We start from the raw sequence: 27525 nt of genomic DNA on the forward strand, positions 1-27525 counted from the left end.
ATCTCTGTTTGCTGGAAATTAAAAAAAAATTGTTTCTTTTCCAAGAAGCTATGCCATCAGCTTCCTTATCTATAACTGGCTTTGATTCCTTCTATAAAATGAGGGTGTGGTGGGAACTGGTGGACAGATTAGATGAACTAAAGGTTCATCTGGCTCTAAAAATAAATGAATCTGTAAGTATACAGACAAAAATAAAAACTTGAAAGTAGCTCTTTGAAAAAGCCAACTCTTGCCGGCGCCGTGGCTCACTAGGCTAATCCTCCACCTGTGGCGCTGGCACCCTGGGTTCTAGTCCTGGTTGGGGCACCGGATTCTGTCCCAGTTGCTCCTCTTCCAGTCCAGCTCTCTGCTGTGTCCCAGGAGTGCAGTGGAGGATGGCCCAAGTGCTTGGACCCTGCACCCCATGGAAGACCAGGAGAAGCACCTGGCTCCTGGCACTGGATCGGTGCAGCATGCCTGCCGCAGAGCACCAGCCGTAGCGGCCATTTTGGGGGTGAACCAATGGAAGGAAGACCTTTCTCTCTGTCTCTCTCTCTCTCTCACTGTCTAACTCTGCCTGTCAAAATAAAAAAAAAAAAAAAAAAAAGCAAAAGCCCACTCATGGTTCTTAAGAGCCCTGGGTTCTAACCTGAACTTTTCTACTATAAGTGTGGTCCTGGGCGAATCACTGGAACTCTCTGAGCCCTCATGGTCTGGTTGGTGCAATGATGGATAAACCAGATAGCTCCCAATTTCATTTTAACCTCAGACCAAACACTTCCTAGAAAGCTAGTGAATGTCTTCTGGAAGTTCACAAGCAAAATGCCAGTGCACACTGTAGTACCCATAATCTTAAAATAGTTTCTGACTTTTTAACCTGTATTTGAAAGTAAGTACAAGCTATATACCACTAATCAAAAATAATTTTCTATAAAATTGAAATATCCTACTATGTTACTTACTAATCCCAGATATAAAATTCAATTTAAAATCCTCTGATTTCTGTCTATGTGTTCAGACATCTGCTATGGTCTGAACATTTACATCCCTGCAAAATTCACAATGGAAACCCAATTTCCAGTGTGAGAATTATCAGGAGGTGGGGCCTTTGGGTGGTGACTCTGTCAGGAGGGTGGAGCCCTCATTACGAGGGATTACAGCCCTAATACAAGAGGAGAGGTTGGCCTTTCCACCATGAAGATGCCATCCATGAACCAACATGCAGGCCCTCACCAGAGTCTTCCAGAACTGAGAGAAACAATAGTTGCTTATAAGCCATGCAGTGTGTGGCCTTTTATTGTGGCATCCCAAAGGGACTAAGACGTCCATGCAGCAGTGTATTCCTGGGGCTAGCCTGCAGAGCACAGACGACGCCCTTCAACTCCATCATCCACTATCTTGGGAGCCCTGGTCTGCTCTGTGCCCCTGTGAAGGACACGGGTCCCAGGGAACATTGGTGAGCAGTGGGAGCAGGGGACAGAGACACTGGTTATTAGCCTCTGCCATTTTCTATCTTCAGTAATTTTACTTTCAAGTAGTTCAGCTCTCGTGTCATGGTTGCTCATAACAGCTTCCAGGGTCATTTGGGTAATGTCTAGGCAGGCTCCACTGAAATGACATTTCACTTTTACTTTGTTGCAGTCGCTGCGTCATCCACAAGGGGACTTCAGAAAGTTAATGGAAAATGTGTACCATGAAAAAGCTGTGCATGGATTTCATTTTGGGGGGACAATTAAACTTATCTTCCATGCATGAACTTTTTGAAGTGTGCTCATACTTTGTAAAAAGTCTCCAAAATATTCAAATATAGTTGCATTTATGAAAAATTAATTAGCAAACTAATTAACTAAGCTATTGTAATGTAATATTCATTAGGTTTAGGATTAATTTGTTTTTTTTTTCATCCAGTACAGTTTTCTACTCTGCTCTCAAAAAAAAAAAGTTAAAAATCTTCTCCTTTGCCCAAATCTATTGCAATGATTTTCTTCTAAATATATAAGAGTGATGAGAACCTGTATTATTGGCTACTTGGGTAGCAACTATTAGATGGGACCCATCATTTCACAACATGCACGACTCCTTCAAGAGCACGAAACAGCAAGGTTTTCTTTTTTCCAAAGATAGCCAGAATGCTCTGAAGAAAGTCCAGATAAGAGCAGACCTCCTAAGCAGTGGAAAATGCAGACAGAGAGGAGAGACGGTCTATGTGTATAGATCTATACTACAGAAAATCTCATTCTAGAACAAATTTAAAACAAATGTCTCTGCTAGGGACAGCTGGAGAGAGTACTGAGTGGGGCACCCCTTTAGCTGTCCCGCTGAGTCCATGGAAATAGTTCAAGCCTGTGGTCTGGCTAAGAGCCGTAATGTGGAGAAGGGAAATCTACATAATCCTCACATTTCATTTCACTCATGGGATGCCTCCTCCACACCTCTAGGTTATCAGCAGAGCTTCCAACAACATAAAAAGGATTCCACTGGGAAGCTCACTTGAACTTGGGGCAGGGAGTCTTGGACTGGCTTCTTGGACTGGCTTCAAAGGACTATTTAAGGAAGCTCGAGGTACAAAGGAGAAAATGAGTACTGCTCTAGAGGACTGACGCCACCTTCTTCCTTTCACTGGACATCACTGATGAGTCAAAGAAACAGGGAGCAAACAAGTGCCAATCACCCCTCTCTGGACACTCTGCCTTTTGCTCAGGGACGATAGGAACAAAGGGGAAAAATGGAAATCTTTTGGTCATTCCAGAGAAAAGACCAAGCCCCTCCTATGGGAAAGAATATGAGACTGTCATCATTTTAAGACAACATTTCATTCCAGGAGACAGTGAAGTAATAACATGCTAAGAGTCAGCAGGACAGAGAGTCAAAGACTGCATAGAGAGTCAAACTTTTAACAATAAAGGCAGGGGGCCGGGTAAAGTGGCCTCCTGCAGTGCCGGCATCCCACATGGGCACCACTTGATGTCCCGTCTGTTCCACTTCTGATCCAGCTCTCTGCTATGGCCTGGGAAAGCAGTGAAAGATAGTCCAAGTGCTTGGGCCCCTGCACCCACGTGGGAGACCCAGAAGAAGCTCCTGGCTCCTGGCTTTGGATCGGCGCAGCTCTGGCTGTTGGAGCCATCTGGGGAGTGACCCAGTGGATGGAAGGCCTCTCTCTCTGCCTCTGCCTCTCTGTAACTCTGAATTTCAAATAAATAAATAAATCTTAAAAAAAAAAAAAAAAGAATAAAAGCCAGACACACTCAAAAGTCAAGGGATATGATCCTATGTGTCTTTCCTGAAAAATCTGCTAAAGAATGAACTTCAGAGGATCCAAGCAACTGGAGAAACACTGATGGAAGATATATTAGTGGGCACTGACTATAAACCTGCAAAATAAAGACTAAACCATGGCTACAAGAAAGAACATACTGGGCCAGCGCTGTGGCTCACTAGGCTAATCATCCTCCTGTGGCGCCGGCACCCCAGGTTCTAGTCCCGGTTGATCCTCTTCAGTCCAGCACTCTGCTGTGGCCTGGGAAGGCAGTGGAGGATGGCCCAAGTCCTTGGGCCCTGCACCCGCATGGGAGACCAAGAAGAAGCACCTGGCTCCTGGCTTCGGATTGGCATAGCTCCGGCCATAGCGTCCATTTGGGGAGTGAACCAATGGAAGGAAGACCTTTCTCTCTCTCTCTCTCTCTCACTAACTCTATCTGTCAAATAATAATAATAATAAAAGAACAAAAGAACATACTGTGTAATGACGATACCACTCTAGCAAGCTAGATGGTGCACAAGTCTCAAGAACAGGGTGGGGGAGAATGGGCAGAGAAAACAATGAACAGAATAACGTTATTGATTGTCTCTATTAATTGGGATTAAAGGGATATTACTCCAGATCCAATACTTAATGGGAGAAAAATAGGGGAAAGAAAAAAGGAAGTTTCTAGTTAATTTCAATATTGCTCATGCAGGGGACCAACAGAAAATGAGCAAGAAGGGGAATATGAGTTTTTTAAAGATATTAGCATAAAGGTAAACACTAGAGCAAAATTATAAACCTTGATAGTTACCAAATAAATAATTTTAAGAAGTTGATAATAAAATAGACCACATAGTAAAAGACTATTTACATGAAAGACTTATACATCTATTTAAATATAACATGAAATAGTGTGATACAGCTAATCCCAAACACTAATATGTATGAGTGGTCTTCAATGAGTTCACAGAAAGGTGTGTATTCTGAAAAAACTATGTATGTATTTCAAAAATTTTTTACCAAAATGAATTCATTTTTTAATTATTTTTTCACAAACTTTCTGAAGTTGCTTTAGATATTGCATACATTATACTCTCAGGTAATACAGATTACATATAAATAATACTAATATACATTATTATGTGGAAAAGGAGGAAGTGTATTTAAGAAAAGGGGGAATAATAGAAAAATAGGCATCTGGTTATATGACAAAGCAATGAAAAGGAAACCCTTTTCTAGTGGTTACCTATAGAGGAAGGAAGAAATGGGGTGGAAGGCAATCCTGATGCCTTTGAATAAGCAATGTTCTCTAGATTCATCTGGAAACCATGTAAATCATCTATTAACTATGTAATTATATAATAAAATTATATTTTTAAATAAAAAAATTATCCTAAGTGCAGTGGAGGATGGCCCAAGTGCTTGGGCCCTGCACCCCATGGGAGACCAGGAGAAGCACCTGGCTCCTGCCTTCGGATCAGCGCGGTGCGCCGGCCGCAGCACACTGGCCGCGGCGGCCATTGGAGGGTGAACCAACGGCAAAGGAAGACCTTTCTCTCTGTCTCTCTCTCTCACTGTCCACTCTGCCTGTCAAAAAAATAAAAAATAAATTAAAAAAATTATCCTAAATGAACATCATTGGTTTAGTGGCATAACCTCACAGAGGAATGATTTCAAGTGATTTTAAAGCACTCTAGTAATAAAATAAGAAAAACAAAAAAGTTTAAAAAACCAACTAGTAAAATATCTAGAATACACATAAAAGATACACAAAACATGCTTACCTATTTTCAGTTACTACATTATTGGGATACCTTGATATGCATAATCTAACATCCTCTGTGTCTGACCACTGTGGGATAAAGTGAATGAATGATGAAGGAGTATTTTCATTTTATCCCTCCTGGTGGTACTGAGAACCAGATTCTCAGCATATGAGAAAACAGACACAGGTGTAAGGTCACAGAGGTTCAGTAAAAGTCCCATAGCCCTGAACTTAAATGGAAATACTAGTGTGAACTCACACTGAATTGTATCTTTACACACACACATACACACTAGCACTGAGAGCAGTGACTGGCTCTGTGGAGAGGGTGATATGAGAGGTGGAAGCTCACATTTTACTTTTTTAACGTGTGAGCAGTTTCGTGCATTTCAAATATCATATTAGAATTTTAAAATGAACATCTGGGAAATATTAGTAAAGGCATTTTCAAATTCCTTAACAATTTTAGGAGTCTTTTAAACACCTTCTCTCCTGATTTCTTTACACAGTTCCTGCAAGTGTCTAGTTCTCTAAAAGACATAAAAAAAATGTGTTACAGCCTTAGCCTCTTTGTGTTTCTATAACAAAATATCATTACTGGTACTCAAGAAAGAAAAGTTCATTCAGTTCACAGTAGAGAGGCTGGAAGTCCAAGCTCAAGAAGCCGTATCTGGTGAGGGCCTTACACTGGGCGATAACCCAGCAGATGGCATCACAAGGTTGAAAAGCGTGTAAAAGTGGTGAGTGGTTAAGGGTAGAAGAGAGAGAAGTCATGGTTAAGGGTAGAAGAGAGAGAAGTCACATGGCAAGATAGGAAGCAAGAGAACAAGCCAAGAAAGCCAGTCTTGCAGTGAGCAGTCTAATCCCAGATGGAGAGCGTGAATCCCTCTTCAGGACCAAATCATCTCTTCAAGACACCAACTCCCAACACTATTACACTAGGAACCAAACCTCAGCATGGGTTTTGGTGGAGACAAACCATATTCAAACCATAGCACAACCTGTGTTTCAATTATTTCTAACAACGGAGTCAAACGATTATAAGATAGAAAAAAAATTGCACAGATAATTGAAATCTATAGGAAATCTTACAAACCATGAATCCCCAAGTTGTTACATTATCATCCTACTTTGTCATCTTTCTTCTGGCTTCAACTACAAGGGCTAAAATGACCCTAACAACATGTCTCAATTAATATTATAAAGATAGGAAGAAAAACATGTTGACAGATATCAGTTCTCACTAGCTTTGTTAACTAACACCACCACTAGGGCCTCGTAACAAAATTAATGAATTAGGTTACTTCTTCATTTTAAGCCAAGAAGAGGAATAATCAGGTTTCCTTGCTGCCAACATTTCCATAGTGTCAGAAAGCCCTAAGTCGGGGCCAGTGCTGTGGCGCAGCAGGTTAATGCCCTGGCCTGAAGCACCGGCATCCCATATGGGCACCGGTTTGAGACCCAGCTGCTCCACTTCCGATCCAGCTCTCTGCTATGGCCTGGGAAAGCAGTAGAAGATGGCCCAAGTCCTTGGGCCCCTACACCCACATGGGAGGCCTGGAAGAAGCTCCTGGCTCCTGGCTTCAGATCGGTGCAGCTCCAGCCGTTGCAGCCAACTGGGGAGTGAACCATTGGATGAAGACCTCTCTTTCTCTGCCTCTCCTCTCTCTGTGTAACTCTGACTTTCATATAAATAAAAATAAATCCTAAAAAAAAATCCCTAAGTCAAGGATCAGCACATTTTTCTGCAAAGAGTCCTTAGTAAATATGTTGAGTTTTGTAGGCCACATGGCCTCTTGCATGTACTCAACCTTCACTTAGCATGAAAGCAGCCATAAGCAACACATAAACTAAGACTGTGTCCCAATAAAACCATATTAGCAAATAATAAACTTTACTTTCATATTTTTGTCACACATCAAGAAGCACTAATTCTTTTCAATCATTTTAAAACATAAATGCCACTCTTAGCTTATGGGCTTACAAACAAGTAGCAGGTTGTAGTTTACCAATCCCTGCTCCAGGCTGTTTCCCTGATTCAGTGTGAGCCCCACTGGCCCTACATGGCTCCTAGGAAAACTTCACTATTTCAGAAACTCTGCCAACCAGTTGAGAGCCACATTACAAACATACACTACTTTCTAGCACCACACATTATTATGTAAGACCCAGAGATGACCCATAAACCATGAACCTCTTTAGCAAATCTGCCAATACTTTTTTCTTTACTGCCTCATGTAGATAAAGCTTCTATAAATTCCTAGAATATTAGATTTGCAACTTGATTTCCCAAAGTCTCCATCCTCATCTAAACTAATAGAATGTCTTGAGTTCTGAGAAAGAAAGCCTGAATCTCATTGGGCTGTGTCCAAACTTCATGTGTTAAAGATTTACTCAATACAAGGAGTTTTTAAACAATTTTTACAAAGACTGTATGAATTTTGAACCAATAGGATGACATACGCCTATGCATTTAATTCCCTGCCTCACTGATATAATGAAGAAAATGAGAGAAACTCAGAAAATGAGGGAAGATGTCAACTACATATTTAGAAACTTCAGCCTTCAAAAGAAAGGAGTGAAGACCCACACAGTGTTTCATTCACTAGTGTACAAGGAGGAAAGCTACCCAGGTGGGAATCACAGAAGGCCTATGCGCTGGGCACAGTGGGTCGAGCCGCTGTCTGCAGTGCTGGTGTTCCATCAAGCCTCGGCTGCTCCAGTTCCGATCCAGCTCCCCTGCTGCTGCGCCTGGGAAGCAGTGGAAAATGACCCAAGTATTTGAATGCCTGCACCCACGTGGGAGACCTGGAAGAAGCTCCTGGATCCTGATTTCAGACTGGCCCAGACTGGCCATTTGGGAAGTAAACCAATGAATGGAAGATCTCTCTCTCTCTCTTCTCTCTCTTCTCTCTCTCTCTCTCTCTCTCTCTCTCTCTCTCTCACTCTGCCTTTCAAATAAATTTAAAAGAAAAAAAAAACAAAAACAAAAAAACAGTGGCCTATGCTGGAATTTCACCTGAATCCCAACTTGGGACAACAGAGGTCAGAGATGAAGGAGATGAAGGCGGATCTCTGCGTAGTTGGTGGGGAGCAGATTCTCACACTGCAGACGTCTAGAAAGAAGGGATCCCACCACAGCCCTCACTGCCAGTTCATGGTGTACTTGCAATGGCGTGCGGCCATGTTCATGACAGCCAGCTCTGGAGAAGGGCATGAAGTTGCTTTGCTGGGCAGGGGGATGCAACATGGTCCCAGTGGGGTTTTTAAGTTTCATTTATTTATTTTTCTATTTATTCTAAAGGTAGAGAGACAGAGATGACAGGCCATCAGAGATATTCCATCAGCTGGTTCACTCCCCAGATACCTGCAACAGCCAGATCTGGGCTCTACGCAGAAGTAGAGATCCCAGAACTCAATTCAGGTCTCCGACATGGATGGCAGGGACCTAACTACTTAAGCCATCATCCTCTTCCCACCAGGGTTATCAACAGCAAGAAGCTGGAATCAGCAGTGGAGCTTGAACTTGAACCTAGACATTCTGATATAGGATGTGGGCATCCCAAGTGGTAACTTACTCACGGCACCAAAGGCCCACCCCCACCTCTTTCACCAGCAGATTCCTAGTTACCAAGGCGGAGATGGCAGCTACATCAACACAAAATTAAAACTCCCTTTCCAGAGGTTGCTTACACTCACTTTTTTTTTTTTTTTTTTTTTGACAGGCAGAGTGGACAGTGAGAGAGAGAGACAGAGAGAAAGGTCTTCCTTTGCCGTTGGTTCACCCTCCAATGGCCGCCGCAGTCGGTGCACTGCGCCTATCCGAAGGCAGGAGCCAGGTACTTATCCTGGTCTCCCATGGGGTGCAGGGCCCAAGTACTTGGGCCATCCTCCACTGCACTCCCGGGCCACAGCAGAGACTAGAACCCAGTGTGCCAGCGCAGCAAGGCGGAGGATTAGCCTAGTGAGCTGCAGTGCCGGCCCTTACACTCACGTAAAAATTCTCTAACCCAAACAAAATTATTATTATATTTCTACAATTATGAAATACAACAAATTTATAAGCCTTTCTTCATTCCAAACTTGGGAGATTTGGCAAAGAACTACACACTTTTATTCAGAATTAATCTCAGCTGCTAATATTAAACAGATATTTCATTCTACAAATGAGCTAGATAGAAATAATTAGGCATTCCAAAATATACAGCAATTCAAAAACAGAAGTTATTTAATAAAGCAGAACAGATTATTTCTTTGGAAATGTCTCTTGCAAGAAAACAGGATGACACACATTAACATTTATAATTATCTCCTCAAAATTTTAGTGAACTTTGAGACTCTGTGTTAACTAAACAGGGACTAAAAGTCATGAAAAGGAAATAATCTGACATGTAAAAGGACACTTGGAAATAGCAAAACAATAATTACCACATGTTAAAGAAATTCAGGAAAGACAATAAACAGAATATTTGATGCTGCAGAAAACAGAATCAACAAATTAGAAAACCAATATAGATGGATACAGAAATTCTCAAGTTCAGAGTTGAAAATTTAAAGAGATAAGAGCAATAGGAAACAGATTCCATTGATGCAATGCCTGTGTAACAGGAGTTTTAGACGATCTAAACGAAGCAGATCAAGGGAGGGAGAGCAGAAGGGAGGACTTTCCTGAGTTCAATTAAGACCTGAGTTTTCAACTTAAAAGGCTAAATCATATTTCAGCATTAATGGGAAAAGACACAACTGGATAGACACTGGTACAATTTCTTAATTTCAAAGATGAAGACAACTCTCTGGAAGAATTTCATCCAGACAGAGAGGAAACAGGTAAGTTTCTAATGCATAAAGAAAAGATGACGAATTTGGCGAGCGTTTTGATTCCATAACACATAAAAGCTAGACGACAAAGGAAAGTTGAAAGAGTCCTGGAAAACGACTGTAACCCTAGTCAGCGTCATACACGACAGCACCAGGGGTGCTGAGATATGCCAGAATTTGCGAGGATGACGACCCCATATCTCTTCCCAATCAGTTACTCAATGTTTGTCAGCATCAAGAATAAAGTCTGAGAACCATTCTGATAATTGGAAATGGAATGGAAGAAATAATCAGCACACAATAAAATGAGTATGACTGGCATTAAAATGATTGCTGTTAACATTAATAAAGAAATTTGAGAAAGACAATAAAAATGTGTGTGTGTGTGTGTGTGTGTGTGTACTTTATAAGTCCTAGAGTATTTAAATAAAAATTATTGGCTGAGGAAGGAGCAGGATCAAGAAGAATATTTTTTATTCTTTGCAAAAACAGAGAAATATAAATTTTATAGTTATCTTCTTCAAGAATTTATTTTTTAAAAATTTCTTTTATTTGTCTGATAGGCACAGTTAACAGAGATAGAAGGAGCAACACACACACACACACAGAGTAAGACCTTCCATCTGCTGATTCACTCCCCAGGTGGCCACAACGACTAGGTCAGACTGAAATTGGGAGCCCAGAACCCCATCCAGATCTCCCACATGGGTGGTGGGGGCCCAAGTACTTCGGCCATCTTCTGCTACTTCCCCAGGCACATTAACAGGGAGCTGAGGCCGGCGCCGCGGCTCACTAGGCTAATCCTCTGCCTTGCGGCGCCGGCACACCGGGTTCTAGTCCCAGTCGGGGTGCCGGATTCTGTCCCAGTTGCCCCTCTTCCAGGCCAGCTCTCTGCTGTGGCCAGGGAGTGCAGTGGAGGATGGCCCAAGTGCTTGGGCCCTGCACCCCATGGCAGACCAGGATAAGTACCTGGCTCCTGCCATCGGATCAGCGCGGTGCGACGACCGCAGCGCGCTGGCCACGGCGGCCATTGGAGGGTGAACCAACGGCAAAGGAAGACCTTTCTCTCTGTCTCTCTCTCTCTCACTGTCCACTCTGCCTGTAAAAAAAAAAAAAAAAAAAAAAAAAAAAAAAAAAAAAAAACAGGGAGCTGAATGGGAGGTGGAATGCTGGCACTGCAGGTGGCTGTGAAACTGCTGCACCACAATGTAGGCCCTTCTTTCAGGATTTAAAGGCAATGATTATTTAAGGAGAAAGTCTCCAGTTTCGGACAAACTAAATTGGGTTTGAGGCTCAGCAGTCACAAACCTGGTGAATCTGGATAAAGTAACAAATCTATAAACTTCATTATCTCATCTATAAAAAATGGGATGATAATAGTTTCTATAGCCCACTCTTTGACACATGGAAACTGTGGAGTATCAGCCACCATCATTAACAATAGAGGGAGGGTGTGGGTATTTGGCACAGCAGTTAAGACATGGCTTGGGATAGCTGCATCCCTTAGCAGAGTGGCTGGTTCAAGTTCCCATTCTGTTTTTGACCCAGCTTCCTGCTATTGCATTTTGGGGGGCAGTAAATGATGGATCCCTACCACCTACCTACATGGGACACCTGTATGAACTTCCTGTCTCTTGGCTTCAGCTTGGCCAAGCCCTGGTTGTTTTAGGCATTTGGGAAATGAATCAGCAGATGGAAGATTAATGTTTCTCTGTGTTGCTCTGCCTTGCAACTAGATGAAAATAAATGAGCATTAAAAAATATAAAAGGCCTTAAATGGGACCAATGTTAATATCTATTGGCCTAATAAGCAATGGGATGAACTAAGAAATTTGATAAAGAATGCCCCAAAAGAATACTACACTAAGATGAATTAACAGGCAAGACTGATAAAATCTTCTGGCAAATGATCATTTCTTGCTATTTAAAGTAATTCAGTCAATAAAAAGAAGGAAACTATTTTAATTAATTTGAATAATCTAGGAGAAATTGAACCCTAAAAGTTTACAGAAAAGGAAAGAATAAAATCACAGTTTTAAAAAAGATTAATTTGTCTTAAATAAAAATAAGTAAATTAAATCCAGCAATATATTACAAGGAAAACAAATAAAATCGAGGCAGGATTTATTCAAGGAATACAAGGATGGTTCAACATAAACTATGTCACTATAGTTAATCATATTGTTATTTAGAAATAAAAACTAAGGGGTCAGAGCACTGTATCGTGGAGAGTGAAGTCACTGCCTGCAGCACTGGCATCCCATACGGTTACTGGTTTGGATCCCGGCTGCTCCACTTCCAATCTAGCTCCCTGCTAATGTGCCTGGGAAGGCACTGGAGGATTACCCAAGTACTTGAGTCCCCATACCCATCTGGGGGGCCCAGATTAAGCTCCTGGCTTCAGCCTGGCCTGGCCAAGACCGATGCAGCCATTTGGGGAGAGAGCCAGAGGATGGAAGATCTCTCTCTCTAACTCTGCCTTTCAAATAAGCAAAAATAGATATTTTTAAAAAGTAAAATAAAATGCCTTTCCTGCTTAGTGCAAGCTATCCAGGTAATGGGTGGGTTTCAACCATCTGGAAGACATCTGTATGAGAAATGTTGATTAGTGTAAGGTATTCCACAATAAGTGGTATCTTCATGAAGTGCCAATTGAATGTGGCTAACATAACGAAAATTACAACTGTAAATTGATACAGAATTCAAAAATTTGGCAGGATACATCACAAGTCATAAGCAGGGGCCAGCACTGTGGCGTATCAGGTTAAGCCACCACTAGCAGTGCCAGCATCCTATGGGCGCTGGCTTGAGTCCTGACTGCCCCACTTCCAATCCAGCTCTCTGTTAATGGCCTGGGAAAGCAGTGGAAGATGGTCCAAGTGCTTGGAGCCTTGCACTCACATGGGAGACCCAGAAGAAGCTCCAGGCTCTTGGCTTTGGATCACCAGAGCTTCGGCCATTGTGGCCATTTGGAGAGTGAGACAGTGGATGGAGGACCTTTCTCTCTCTCTCCCTCTCTTTCTCTCTCTCCCTCTCTCTCTGCTTCTGCCTCTCTCTAATTCTGCCTTTCAAATAAATAATCTTTTAAAAAATAAAAAGCCATAAACAGGTTCAAAAGAAAAACTAATTAAAATCATCTCAATAGATGTTAAAAATTTAATATGAAATAACTAGTTTTAGAATACCAAAATATAGGGCTGGCACCGCGGCTCACTAGGCTAATCCTCTGCCTTGCAGCACCACACACCAGGTTCTAGTCCCGGTCGGGGCGCCGGATTCTGTCCCAGTTGCCCCTCTTCCAGGCCAGCTCTCTGCTGTGGCCAGGGAGTGCAGTGGAGGATGGCCCAAGTGCTTGGGCCCTGCACCCCATGGGAGACCAGGATAAGTACCTGGCTCCTGCCATTGGATTAGCGCGGTGCGCCGGCTGCGGCGGCCATTGGAGGGTGAACCAATGGCAAAGGAAGACCTTTCTCTCTGTCTCTCTCTCTCACTGTCCACTCTGCCTGTCAAAAAAAAAAAATACCAAAATATTACTTTAGGCATAGGAGGGTATTACATTAATATAATAAAGAATATCCATCTGAAACTAATAGCCAACAAAAAAACATACCTAATGAATCAAGAACAAGAGAAAAATGCCAACTATAATTTGTTTTCAATAGTGTTCTGGAAATCTTAGTGTAATAAACTAAGACAAAAGTATGTTTAAAGATATACCTAATAGAAAAGAAGAAATAAAATCATCATTTTTGCAAACGATACAGCAATCTAACTAGAAAACTGAAGGAACTAAAATGAAAATTATTAAAACAATTTTTTAAGCTCAGTAAAATGGCAGAATGCCAGTGACATATAGAAATCAATAGCTTTTTACAAACTAAATAGGCAAATTTCTTCTTTAAAACCATATTTATAAAAACCAGCCCTTCCCAAGGCCTCCAGTATAGTATTTTCCAATAGAAATGTAATGTAAGCCACAAATGTAATTTTAAATTGTCTAATTGCCAAGTTAAAAAAAAAAAAAACACAAAAACAAGAATTTAATCCAGTAACCTAAAATATTTTTACTAGCTAATCAACACTGTAAAACTATTTAGATCTTTTCATTTTATTTTTTTATAATGAGTCTTAAAAATTCACTCCAAAGTTCTTTCTCTCCCTCCCACCCACATTTAAGCCATCTGTGGTCAGTAGCTACTGCATTAGCCAGTGCAGCACCCATAACCCTAACTAGGTTTGTGTCTAAGAAAATGTGTAGGACCTACAAACTTGAAAATACCAAAACTGGGGCTGGCACTGTGGTGGGAAAAGCAGTGGAGGATGGCCTACGTATTCGGGCCCCAGAACCCATGTGGGAGACCCAGAGGAAGTTCCTGGTTTTCAGCTTCAGCCTGGCCCAGCACTGGCTGTTGCAGTCATCTAGGGAGTGAACCAGCAGATGGAAGATCTCTCTCTCTCGCTCTCTCTCTCTGTTTTTCTTTCTTTCTTTCTTTTTTTTTTTTTTATTTGACAGTCAGAGTCACAGACAGTGAGAGAGAGACAGAGAGAAACGTCTTCCCTCCGCTGGTTCACTCCCCTAATGGCCACCATGGCTGGCACTGGGCCGATCTGAAGCCAGGAGCCAGGTGGTTCCTCCTGGTCTCCCATGCGGGTGCAGGGCCCACGCACTTGGGTCATCCTCCACTGCCTTCCCGGGCCACAGCAGAGAGTTGGACTGGAAGAGGAGCAACTGGGACTAGTACCCGGTGCCCATATGGGATGCCAGCGCCGCAGGTGGAGGATTAACCTAGTGAGCCACGGTACTGGCCAATCTCTCTTTCTGTCTCTCCCTCTCCCTCTAGCTCTTTCAAAATAAATAAATAAATCTTAAAAAAATTACTAAAACTTCTAAATAAGAGGAGATTTCAGTAAAATGACAAAGATGTCATATTCCTAAAGGAAAGGCTCAGTACCTTATAGCAAATTCTATTAAGATATGAATTTTCTCTCCTGGTTACGGTATAAATTCAATACAAGCCCAATCGAAATCCCAAAGACATTTTTGGAAGAACTGACAACATTATTTTAAAGATAGTAATAAGTACCAAAAAATCAAGAAAATTAGAAAATGACAAGTAAAAAGGATGTTCAAGCATATCAGATATTTCATGTTATTGGTTTATGAAAATTACAACAATGTGATTCTGACAGCTCAGTACAAGAGTGTTAGAGGCAGGCTTTGGCAGCTGAGACACCTGTGTCCTGTATCAGAGCGCCTGGGTTCAATGCCCAGCTCCACTTGCAATTCCCGCTTCCTAGCAACACAGATGCAAGGAAGCGCCAGTGATGGCTCAAGCGGCTGAGTTCCTGCCGCTCCCATGGGAGACCTGGACTGATTCACAGCTCGCAGTTTGGATCCCTAGGCCTGAGACTGTTGCTGGCATTTGTGGAATGAACCAGCAGATGGGCACTCTCCCTGTCTCTCAAAAAAGTTTCTTTAAAAAAGAGAGACTATAAGAACTAGTAAGACAAGGATTTGGTATGTGATAAAGGGAAAATAATAAGTAAGTAGGAAATGAGTACAGTATTAAATATATGGTTGGGGCCATTTGTAAAAAACATAAAATAATAAGTCCATTTCATATCTTCTATTAAAACATATATTGTATGAATCAAAGATTTAACTGAAAAAATGGACAGTGGTAAAGTAATAGAACATCCAGTGCTGAATATTCCTAACTGGGAGAATGGGATTTCATTACTTTCTATGCTTTTTCTTGCTTATATCTTTTAATTTTTCTGCAATAAGCATGAATTCTTTTGTAAAAAGAAAAAAGCTATAGGAGGGACTTAATTTTGAAGAAAATATAGAAAACCCCTCTTGGTTATGTTTCCTTTCTCAAAAGTATCATGTACAAGTACTACAAAAGACAAAAGTAAAAGAAAATGCAACTGACAGACTGACTGTGGGCTAGTTACTATCTGGAATGAGCAGATAATTCCTTCTGTGGTCTAAATAACCAGAAATTAGGTCACATGAAGACATCCCTTTGGGTTTTTGATTGGCCTCTCAGCTGGCCATGGCAGGTATATGTGCAAAGCAACTAATGAAAAAGACTTTCTACTTTTGCTAATGAGCTGTCCCTGAAAAGTAAAGCCACAGAGGAAGCACATGAGATGTTAAGAATCGGGACAGAACCCAGAAAACTTAGAGCAAGAAAAATCTTCAGATCTTTATGAATATTCCAAAGCTTGTGCAGGTATACAAAGAACCAGAACCGTGAGGCTGGAGGGACAGGCCAACAGACCCAACCCTAATGGCATTTTTGTTTGGGTGTCCCACACAGTAAGTTGTAAATCAGCAACAGGAAACTTGAAATCATTAAGGTCACATATTTATAACATCATATTCAATTAGGTTAGGAAAGTGCAATATCTGTCATCATGTCATAAAAAGATGTGTCTTTCTCTCAGATCTCTCAGAAAGAAAAGCTCCCTATATTGTTACAGATAGGGCTGTTTTCAATCAGTTACAAGGAGCAATTCAATTACGGGATGGTTTAGTGCAGTAACTGACTCCAGACTAATTTAATTTCTTCAGGTCTCTAAAGATCAATTGATCTGATTTGTCCCATCCCCAAAGGCTGTTTAGGAAAAAATCAGACTTAAATACCTGGAAATGAAATCCAAAACCTCTGCCAATTTCACACTACTTAGGTCCTCTTGCAAACTTTCAGCTAGTCGTATAAGAATGCTCTCTTGTCCCTTAGACCACAGAAAGCAACCTTGCTTCACACACATGTGAGCGCTCCCACATCGGGATGCTTACTCAGTAAGTGGAAAATGTGGCCACATTATCAAATCCACTATCCCAAAGGGCAGGCGGACAGGGTTCTCCTATCACACGAGCAATGTGAGCTACAGGGCTATTTTTACTCTGGGAGTGGTCTGCTAAGACTATTCAAAGTAGACTAAGATGCACACACACTGTTGATAAAGTGCTCATCTAACACAGTGAGGAAGTTGCAATGATTTCACACGTCTAGATTTACAAAGTGTCTTCATAACTGTCCTCGAGCTTGATTCTCAGGACAGGGGTCTGACGAGAGCAAGGCCGTGCTCTCTGTTTCCTAGACGGAGAGGCAGAAGGTCCGGCGAGCTCCCGAGGATCACTCACTCAGCAAGAGGCAAAGCTGAGATTCCAACTCATGACCTCTTCTCCCAACACAGATGACCCCCGGATACAATGGTTCCACTTATGTTTCTGTGTCTTTTTTAACTGTATGATGGTGTGAACATGATATGTATTCAGTAGAAACTGTACTTTGAGTTTGCAATTTTGATCTTTTCCCAGGCTAGTGACAAGGAGCACAGCTCCCTCTGATGACGTCAGGCTGTGCTAGCAAGCACAGCTCCTTGTCAGTCCTAGGATCTCAAGGGGAACAACCGACACGTAACAGTGTGCTGTGTCGGGGAGCCACGATGGGGAGGTGTAGGAAACATTCTCAACGTAATGGTATCTTCAACCTGTGGTGGGTTTCTGGTGTGTAACCCCGTAACAAGTGGAGGAGCATCCACCCTCTGCTCTGAGACACAGGATACAGTACACTGTGAAAACACATCACTATTACCTCACTGAGTCACTATGTTCTTTCTTATTTGACGCCTAAATGAAACTAAGAGAAAGTTCACTTGTAATATTCCCAGTTGCATAAACTGTATCGGTGCTTCCATCACTCAGAAAGAAGAAATGGAAGACTTGTGCTTAAACAAAGCGGACATTGTAAATGGACTCTTGTCACCCCATACCATGTACACCACTGTGCCATTCACTTGCATGCCACCTGATTGGAGAGTTATCAGCTTACCTTCTCTCTGCATTTTGTACTTGATCTCAATGCCCCCAACTACTTGTCAAGCTCTCTAACTCATGGATCATTCTTTCCCACTCCGGTCCCATGGTTTCTACTCAAGATTCAGCCACTCCTGCTGGCTTCCTGCCTCCCCACCAAGCTTCTGAATCTGTTCTTGAAAATCAAACCACCACCCCACCATGGCAAAAGTGTAGGAAGGATGAGAAACAAGCAGAAGCTGCTAAAACATGTAGTAATCCCTTAATTGGAGTTGTGAAGACAGGTTTGGGCGCCAGTGCTGAGATCAGGAGATGACATCATGTGGCAGGTGATAGATGATAGGAGTGTGTGGCACTTGGTAGGGAAATCACACAAAGACAGGGAATGAAGTAAACCAGAGGGCTGGTGGTGAGGAGAGCCTACCTGTCAATCAAGATGTCAGGCCACATCAAAAAGGATAGAAAGTGTTGTTTAAGAAATACAAATATCAATCAGGTTGAAGTCTCAGGAAAACACACTTCTTGATGTTCATAATATGAGCCTCAACAAAGACTTTTCCCATCACCCAGCTGGTCTCAAACTGCATGAGTGACTCTGAGAAAAAAGTGGGCTAAGCTACAGGTACATGGCTATCATTTGTGTTCTTAGAGGGTCCTGGGGCCTGATGTCTATGCCTATTAGATACAAATGGTCTACTCTATAGGAAAAAAGTCTGTGGCCTTGAATTTAATTCTATCTTCTTGTTTCAAGATCCCAAAATACCCTTAAACTCTTTGTGTTGGCCACTGAGGGAGGTCAATGGCCATCAAGTTTCAGTGTCTCTGCAGAGACACAGCCACTCGTGGAGACACAACGCTTAACCTCAAGAACACTATGGCTTTGATGACAGCAAAGTGCCACTTTCTACTCTATTTGTAGCGGGATACTTGTTCTGGCCAAAGAAACTGCATTCTCCAGAAACTGAGCCTGTGGTAGTACACCTGAAGTAGTCGTCAGGACTTTAGCCGCTGCAGATCTACCAGATCAGAACGGGAGGGAGAGGGGCAGAGAAACAGAGTCAACACACACTCATGGGACAGCTCCTTGGTGTCGAAAGGAGTGTGTTCTTACAAACTCCCTCTTCTCTTTATCTTACTTGGACAAAAAAAGTCAACAGGAAATCCTCATTACCTCTCAATGTCAGTGAGCCTGGAGGAGTCCCGGAATCCTTTGGCAAAAGGGTTGCTGTCTATTTTCAGCTTGGTTATCTGCAAAAAGAATGGGTACAAAGCAAAATCAATTCTGATGTCTAGGAAGTAAAATCAAAAATAAAGACTTTGCTCATTTTTTTTTGGTAGCTTCCCCAGAATATCATAATGTCACTCAGTATCATGGCAAGGCTGGAAAGTGCCAGACAAATTTTCAGGAGGGACAGATCAGAGCCAAGTGCAGTGGGGAGGGTCTCAAAGAGAGGGAGGTGTTCAAAGTGATCAGCAGACAGACACATTAAGGATGGTGGCCTTTCAGAGGAAGATAGACAAGAACTGGGGTATGAAGTATTTAAGAGATTAATGAGGCTGGGGCTCAGCTGAGGAAGGGGGCAACCGCGTAATGGGAGAATGGGGTAGAATTTTACCATTGGCAGAGAATGGCAAATAAAATCAAGAGTGTGTCTCCTTTTGACTTGGCAACATTTTGTTACTATAGCACATACACATACCATAATAGATTAAAAGACTCAATAGCCAATAATAGCCTCATGTCCAATTCCATATTAACACCCATGATATAAAGCCTGCAGGAAATACATTTGTTCCTATTCCCCTTCCCATCTGACTAAATTTGAATCAAATTGGACCATCTTTTGTTATCCTTCAATACAATGCTATTTATAGAACTCTATACTTATATGGAAGCAAATACTTTCTAGTAAGAATCACAGTCTGAATTAATACGTGTCTATGTTGTGGTATTCATAATGCTTATAGTACTAATATTAATGAAGAAAGATCCAACAAATCATATGCACAACATTACCAGAGGAAAATTCATCAAGTTCTGAAGCAAAAAATAAAAAGAAATACTGATTAGATGATAATGTGGAAAATCTTTGAGTGTTAGAGTTGAAAGGAACCTTGGCGACCATCTGGCCTAAACCCTCCCTGGATCACACTGAGACACCAAGAATGTATGATCCAGGCACAGCTAATCAGCAATTGTTTCAGATCCAAGGAACGCTGAAAGAGAGTCCTAGTTCTTTAGTATCAAAACTAGAACCCCCGGTAACCTCCAGAGACACACATATGAAATATTCTGAATGAAAAAGAACTTTTAGGTTGAGTCATGGCCTCATCTTTCAAAGCAATGAGTAGATGAAATAACACAAAGTTTGAATGCTATTTTGCCAAAAAGCAACTTTTCCTCTGATCAGAGTACATCTACAATTCTTTTTAAACTGTTAATACCTAAAAAGTTTAGTTTTCCTTTACAAAAAAAAAAAAGGTTCTTTTTTTAAGTTTTCTGAATGTGGGCTATACCGATGCATAATTTGCAGGGAAGCTATCTGCTTTGTCCTCACCCCACCCCAGCCACCAAGACTGCTCTTCTCTATTGATAACACTAACAAGTTTAAGATCAGTTATTTGGTCACATTCATGCTAAGGGCAGTCCCTAGAAATGTTTACATTTAGCCCATGAACATTTATTGTAGAGCAGCTAAAAAAAATTGGTGATTTATTTTCCAGCTTGGTTAGAGAAAATGGTAATCAGGGAAAGAAATCAGATGGACCACTCTGGATTCCAGATTCCTGCTGATGCACACTCTGGGAAACTGCTGGTGCTGTCTCAAGTACTTTGGTTCCTGCCACCCACATGGGAGAGCTGGACAGAGTTTTTGGCTCTTGACTTTGTCCTGGCCTACCTCTGGCTGTTGTTGGCTTTTGGAGAATGAACCTGTAGATGGGGGAGATCTCTCTCATTCTCCCTTTCAAATAAATAAAATAAATTAAAAATTCTGATAAAAGGTATTTTATAAAGAACTATGCAGGAATCCCTGAGGGTACCTCTAAAATGTGGTCATCGAGAGTCTGTAGAGAACCTTTTCCCTAACACACCTAGTGCTTTCTGAAGTTTGTCTCAGCCACTCACCCACTCTAGGACTTACTTTTGATAGTCAATTTTTAAGGAGAAGAAGAAAATTTTATTTGTTTGAAATAACCTATAGACATCTTTTAAAGTTGAGGCCTTCAATATGTGCTAAGATTATAAATTCCAACAAAGTTTTAAAATCCTCAAAGACAGGAGCTATGCCTATTTCTTCTGAACAACTTTTAATTTAAAATATTTTAAGTTTCTAAAGTGCATGACAGTTCGTGAACACGCTTTCACAGTCATTCATCCCCAAATATGGAATAAGGGTTGACTGCCTTGCAAATGCCCTGTGCTAGATACTGGTGCAAAGACAGAGAATGCATGATCTCTGCTCTGCTTGAATGGAGCTTAAAATTCCGTGGGGCAGGCAGAGGGATGCCAGAATGGGAAGTGGGTTTAAGAAGGTTGGCAGCACATCCACTGATGGGCTAATGACAATCAGGATGAATTAAACCCAGGTGAAAATTTCAACCTAAACTATGGGACAGAACAATAAAGGTAGAGTCTCTTTCAAGGTGCACACTCAGGAGCTGGAGAAGTGAATTGATTCACTGATGGTTACAATGTTCTAAAGCAAGTACCAGATGACATAACTCACAGAAAACCTAATATCTGGGGCCAGTGCTGTGGCATAGTGGGAAAGCCGTCACCTGCAGCGCTGGCATCCCATATGGGTGCCGGTTCGAGTCCTGGCTACTCCATTTCTGATCCAGCTCTCTGCTATGGCCTAGGAGAGCAGTAGAAGATGGCCCAAGGACCAGCACCCAGCACCAGGTGGGGGACCCAGAAGAAGCTCCTGGTTCCTGGCTTCGGATCGGTGCAGCTCCAGCGGTTGCGGCCAGTTGAGGAGTGAACCAGCAGATGAAGACCTCTCTATCTATCTCTTCTTCTCTTTGTGTGTAACTTTGACTTTCAAATAACTAAATGAATCTTAAAAAAAAAAAAAAAAAAAAAGAAAAGAAAGAAAATCTAACATTTGAAGAAGTCTTTTCAAAGCCATCCAAGCTTGGTTTGGAAGTAGACCATGCATGCCAAGCTTGGTTTGGACTTTACACAGTAAAAGGAAAGAAAATATTATCTATCTGTTGTTACAGTTCAAGAAGGACTTTAGATATAGCTTGTCCCTGAAAAGGATTTTGCAAAATCATATTTGTTGTTCTTTACATATCCAAAAAGTAAAGGTTATTGCAATAAATGTTATGGCTGTAACTATTTTTAAATCTCTCACTGCCCTAAAACCACAGTGAATGTATACTCTCAAAATGTGAGTTGTTCAATGTGTTACTATAACATTTCCTGTTGATTTTGCATGAGGAAGCAAATCAAATTTCACAAATATTTTCAGATGTTTTCAATTTCCTTTCATTTTTAGAATTATGGACTTCCAATATCTTACAAATCCACCTTTCCAAATCCCTAAGTTAACAATTTAAATTTTTTCTTTACAATTTAACGCAATTTCAAATTACAGAAAAGTTGCAAGAAGAGTACAAGGTGTTCTCACACACTGGGGCTTCTCACTTAATTATAATAATGATTTCATTTCAGTGCACCAATTAGAAAAAGAGTTCAAGATAATTACCAGGTATTTATCTTCTCTATGCCCCATTTAATTTAATTTCATGGAAAATAATTGTTCTTGGAAGTTAGAAGGCGAAAAGCTAACTGCACCTATTATGACTGAAACTGTACAGAGGCTCTGGGTTGAGATGACATTCCTGAGCAGATTTCAGGGAGTTTGAGTTAACATCACAGGGACTATGGGTGAAACGTGTTCATGAGACCACTGTACTCACTGCAATAGTGCTACATGCTGAATCTGTTAGGGTGCCCACAAGAGTTTGTTGAGGGTTAGTTCAAGAGCAAGTAGTCAAAAATACAATTTCAGACTAAGTGAAAGCATTTCATTGTTTGCTAATTTCACGATAAAATAATCTTAAACAGCAATATTTTAACATTCTAGGTAGTCACACTCTGATTTTTAAAGTCAATCATAGATTCCTTCCACAGATATTTAAATAAAAATCTATAATTGTATAGAAAAATATTCATCTCTAAAAGTGTCCCTTTACCTGTCTATGAAATTTGGATAACTGAAAAAGCCACACACTTGAGAAGAGCTGAGAGAAAGGAGCTGACTGATCAACATTGCTTTGTTTCCGTGGGACACAACTTCATTCACTCCTGAACACAGGATGCCTGCAGCCTGACACTATTTAACAAGATCACTTTCGTCAAAGGTAAAACTGAAAGAGGTATCCAAAAAAACCAACTACCAAATATCATTGTATGCAGAAAATCCAGAGGTATGTCTTCTTCATAATTCAAAAATAATTTTGAGGAGCAGAAATGTTTCTCACTCGGTGAAGAGAAAGTGTTATGTAAGAACAGTGTACATTCATGAAATCCTGCAGCTCGTGTGTCTACATACAGCCAAATCACCGACTGATTCCAGCCAGACTGCAGCCTGTTTTTTCATGTATTATCTCACTAATATGGAGCAGAATGCATCTCCTAACCAGAAAATTCATTCTTTCAACATCTCTATTACCTGTAAGTAAATGTATGCACAATTGGAAGGCAGACACGACACCACCGGCTGTGCCAAAGAGAAGGGACCTTTTGCGATGGTCATTACTCCCTGTGACGTCTCTGAACTCTGAATCCAGCCACAAGGTGAAATTGGCCCTTGGAGACCATTTCTCCAATTATCAGGAAAAGATCTGACCAAAGGCATTTAAAAACGAAACCTGACCTACACTTCAACCCTAACAGCAAGGGTTTGCCTGCTCAAAAACAACACATGACCTTTAAATCTTAAATTATAAAATAGTTTGTTGAAAGTGTAATGTATTTAGCTTTTATCTAATAATGTGAAGAAATGCAATCATTCCCTTGAAAAAACTAGAGAGAAAAATGACCAAAAAAAAATCCCTTTTTCCTTACCTAGAAAAAAAAAAAAAACTGCCAGCCACAAAGAGAAGTTTTTCATAAATTCTGTCGGTAACTTTTATTTGCATGCTAATAGACATAAAAATAATGATCCTACCCAAAATTTAAGAGATATGAAAGGGGTTCTAAATGTGAACTTTTAAATCTTTCTTTTATCTTCACTCTTTGCTTTTAATGCATGGAAAAATTCTAACATTTAAAACAGACTTAGTATATATCTACTTTATTTCTTGTATGTTTATTTTATTATAAATTGACCATGGTAAAATCAATATGCAAACTTGGGATAGTGGTGAAAAAGCAGTGAACACAGCGAGGCCTAAAAACAGTCAGTGATAACTTTAGAAGATGACATAGGACTAATGAAAATGCTAACCCCAAATTGAGTTATTCATCCCAAACATGCTTACTGAGCATCTGCTATGTGAATTTTGATTGGTCCACTGAGGTATAAGCCATGTGCAAAACTGGCATATTATTATACCAAATCAAACCTTTACCACAGATGGGATTTCAAATTTACGTGTGGCTTGTTGCTGGGGACTATGGTTTTAAAGATGGTTGTATAGGAATATACTCAGACACAGCAGGTCTATGGAGGAAATTAATCCTGCATTCAGACACTTCTGTTTTGGGTTGTTCAGCAATGAAATGACAAACTAATCACGTTAAGCTTTATACTTTAGGATGCGACAAAGGATAGCCGAGTACATGTGGCTGGATCTGGAGTCCATCTGTAACACCAATGAGAATCAAATATTAGGAAGAAGGGCACTTGGTGCTGGGATCTGCATTTATAGCATCTTAACTTATTTTGACTCAGCGGTGTTTTCTGACTCAGTTTTCAAACTCTTGACGCTGCCAGTGGCTACATCCTGATGCCACCTCAATGGGGAATTAAGATCCAAAAGATCAAAACCTCATGATGGCTTTGCTATCAAATTTACCTGTGGTGAATTTTTTTTTAAAGATTTATTTATTTTACTTGAAAGTCGCAGTTATACAGAGAAAGAAGAGGCAGAGAGAGAGAGAGAGAGAGAGAGGGAGAGAGAGAGGTGTCTTCCATCTGCTGGTTCACTTTCCTGATGGCTGCAACGGCTGGAGCTGAGCTGATTCAAAGCCAGGAGCCAGGAGCTTCTTCTGGGTCTCCCATGTGGGTGCAGGGGCCCAAAGACTTGGGCCACCTTCTACTGCTTTCCCAGGCCATAGATGAGAGCTGGATCGGAAGTGGAGCAGCCAGTTCTCTAACTGGCACCCATATGGGATGCCAGCACTGTAGCGGTGGCTTTACCTGCTACGCCTCAGCACCGGCACCATGGTGAATATTTTAACCACTCTGAACCTCAGTTTCTTCACGTACAAAATGGGGCTCATGATGTCTCTTTCAGGGGGGTTAGGTTCAGAATTAGTAAAGAAAATGTGGAAAGATTTTTAAATTAAAAATAATGTCAGGGGGCCAGCACTGTGGCACGGCAGATTAAGCTGCTGCTTGCAACACTGGCACCCTGTATCAGGGTGCCAGTTCTAGTCCCTGCTGCTTCACTTCTGATCTAGCTCCCTGCCAATGTGCCTGGGAAAGCAGCAGCAGATGACCCAAGTACTTGGTCTCCTACCACCCACATGGGAAGCCAGGATGCAGTTCCTGGCTCCTGGCTTGACCACGGTGACCATTTGGGGAGTGAACCAACGGATGGAAGATCTCTATTCTCCATCTCTGTCACTCTGCCTTTCAAGTAAATAAGTCTTTTTAAAAACTAAGAAAAATATAACAATTCTAAAAAATAACAATAATAATAAATCAAAATCATGAACTTTAGTTAGATTTTATTTCAGAGACAGAGAAAATATTATAAAAGCCATTATTGGTCCATCCTGAAAATTCTAATTGCACTCAGTACTGAATGATATTAAGGAATAATTCTTACTAACTTTCTTAGCTGCGATAAAGATACTCTGGCTACAATAATGAAAATAGTGCCCTCATTGTCAAGATATACTAGCAAGAAGTCTTCAAATCAAAGAATCTTGAGACACGCGATTTAACTAAATAATTCAGGGAAAGGGAAAAATATATCTACAGAGAGGAAGAAAGAAATAGAGATAAAACATAAAACAAATATGGTGGGGCCAGCGCTATGGCACAGCAGGTTAACGCCCTGGCCTAAAGTGCCGGCATTCCATATGGCGCCAGTTCAAGACCCGGCTGCTCCACTTCCGATCCAGCTCTCTGCTCTGGCCTGGGAAAGCAGTGGAAGATGGCCCAGGTGCTTGGGCCCCTGCACCTGCTTGGGAGACCCAGAAGAAGCTCCTGGCTCCTGGCTTCGGATCAGCAGAGCTCCGGCCATTGTGGCCATGGCGGGCATGAACCAGCGGATGGATGACCTCTCTCTGCCTCTCTCTGTGACTCTATCTTTCAAATAAATAAAAACTAAAACAATATTAAAAACATATGACAAAATGTTAATTTCTGAATCTGGGGAAGAGTACAGGGGCTTCACTTTATCATGTTTAATATTTTGGTATAAAGGAAAATTTTCAAAAAAAAAAAAAACCAGTTGAGTGGGGCTAGCGTTGTGGTGTAATGGGTAAGGCTGCCGTCTGCGATGCTGGCCTCCCATTTGGGTGCTTGTTTGTGCCCCAGCTACTTCACAAGTGTTTGAGCCCCTGCCACCCATGGGGGAGACCTGGATGAAGCTCCTGGCTTCCACCTGGCCCAGCCATGGCCTTGTCTGGGGAGTGAACCAGCAGATGGAAGATCTCTCAATGTGTGTCTCTACCTTTCTCCCTGTAATTCTGAAATTCAATTAAATAAATAGATCTTCAAAAAAAAAAAAGAAACTTAAAAGCTGAGTGGAGAAAGTATGAAATGAGATGCTGTCATTAAGCACTGACTGCTCCTAGATGCAGCGGTACGAGAGCATTCTCTGACCTGTGGCTGAGCGTGAGACCAGAGCGCCAGACTGGCTGGAGTGCAGCGTGAACCACGCCCTGCATACCACAGATGAGTACTGAGCACTTTTTGGAAACAAACAAAACACAATGAACACTAAGAATTGAAAGGGGGCAGGCACTCGGTGCAGTGGTTAAGTCTCCACTTGGGGCGTCTGCACCCCATATTGGGATAGCCTGGTGCAAGTCCTGGCTACTCTGCATCTGATCCAGCTTCCTCCTAATGTACATCCTGGGAGGCAGCAAACGATGGCACTAGTGCCTGGGTCCCTGCCACCCATGCAGCAGACCTGGATGGAGTTCCCAGCTCTTGGCTTAGGCCTGGCCCAGTCCTGGCTGTTGCAGGTATTTGGGAAGTAAACCACTAAATGGGAGATTTCTCTTTCTCCTCCCCCACTCTCCAACTCTCTCCCTTCTTTCCCTCCTTCTCTCCAAAATAAAATGAAAATAAACTGAAGTAAATATTTTTTTAAAAGGAACGGAAACATTCCAGAAAAGATGTCTCAGAGTCTATTAGGATCAAAAGCCTAGAGGAGGTGAAATTCTGCTTCCGTGGGAACACGGGGCATTTACAGCATAGAGGTGAAGGGCAGTGGCTCTTAGTTAAGCCTTCTCTGCTCGCATCCACATCTATGACAGGCACAGGAAGGTCATCTTGTACGATTTACTGAATTCTGTGTCTCAGTTTCCCCAACTGTATGATGCCAAATAAAAACACTGTTGAGACTATCTTGTGACAATGCAATAAGATAATACATTTCAAATGATGCTAGGTACATATTAAGTACCCAGATATAAGCTCATATTATTGTGTAAACTAATAACCCCGTCTCAGTATACCATAATATGATAGATCC

At 41.5% G+C, this 27525-nt stretch overlaps 1 protein-coding gene and 1 long non-coding RNA gene across 2 annotated transcripts in view; one reads left to right on the forward strand and one right to left on the reverse strand.

Moving 5' to 3' along the window:
• The window catches only part of LOC127492608 (uncharacterized), a 19170-nt gene extending 11846 nt beyond the window's left edge, over positions 1–7324 (forward strand). The window contains exon 3 of the long non-coding RNA XR_007922138.2: positions 1888–7324. This is a non-coding gene — a long non-coding RNA (uncharacterized lncRNA). The remainder of the gene's footprint in view (positions 1–1887) is intronic.
• The window catches only part of TBX20 (T-box transcription factor 20), a 62362-nt gene that overhangs the window by 17517 nt on the left and 17320 nt on the right, over positions 1–27525 (reverse strand). The window contains exon 6 of the mRNA XM_002713752.5: positions 18809–18885. Within this exon, the coding sequence (XP_002713798.1) occupies positions 18809–18885 (77 nt within the window). The remainder of the gene's footprint in view (positions 1–18808; positions 18886–27525) is intronic.

This window comes from Oryctolagus cuniculus, chromosome 16 (genome assembly GCF_964237555.1).
Source record: "Oryctolagus cuniculus chromosome 16, mOryCun1.1, whole genome shotgun sequence".
Classification (NCBI taxonomy): Eukaryota; Metazoa; Chordata; class Mammalia; order Lagomorpha; family Leporidae; genus Oryctolagus; species Oryctolagus cuniculus.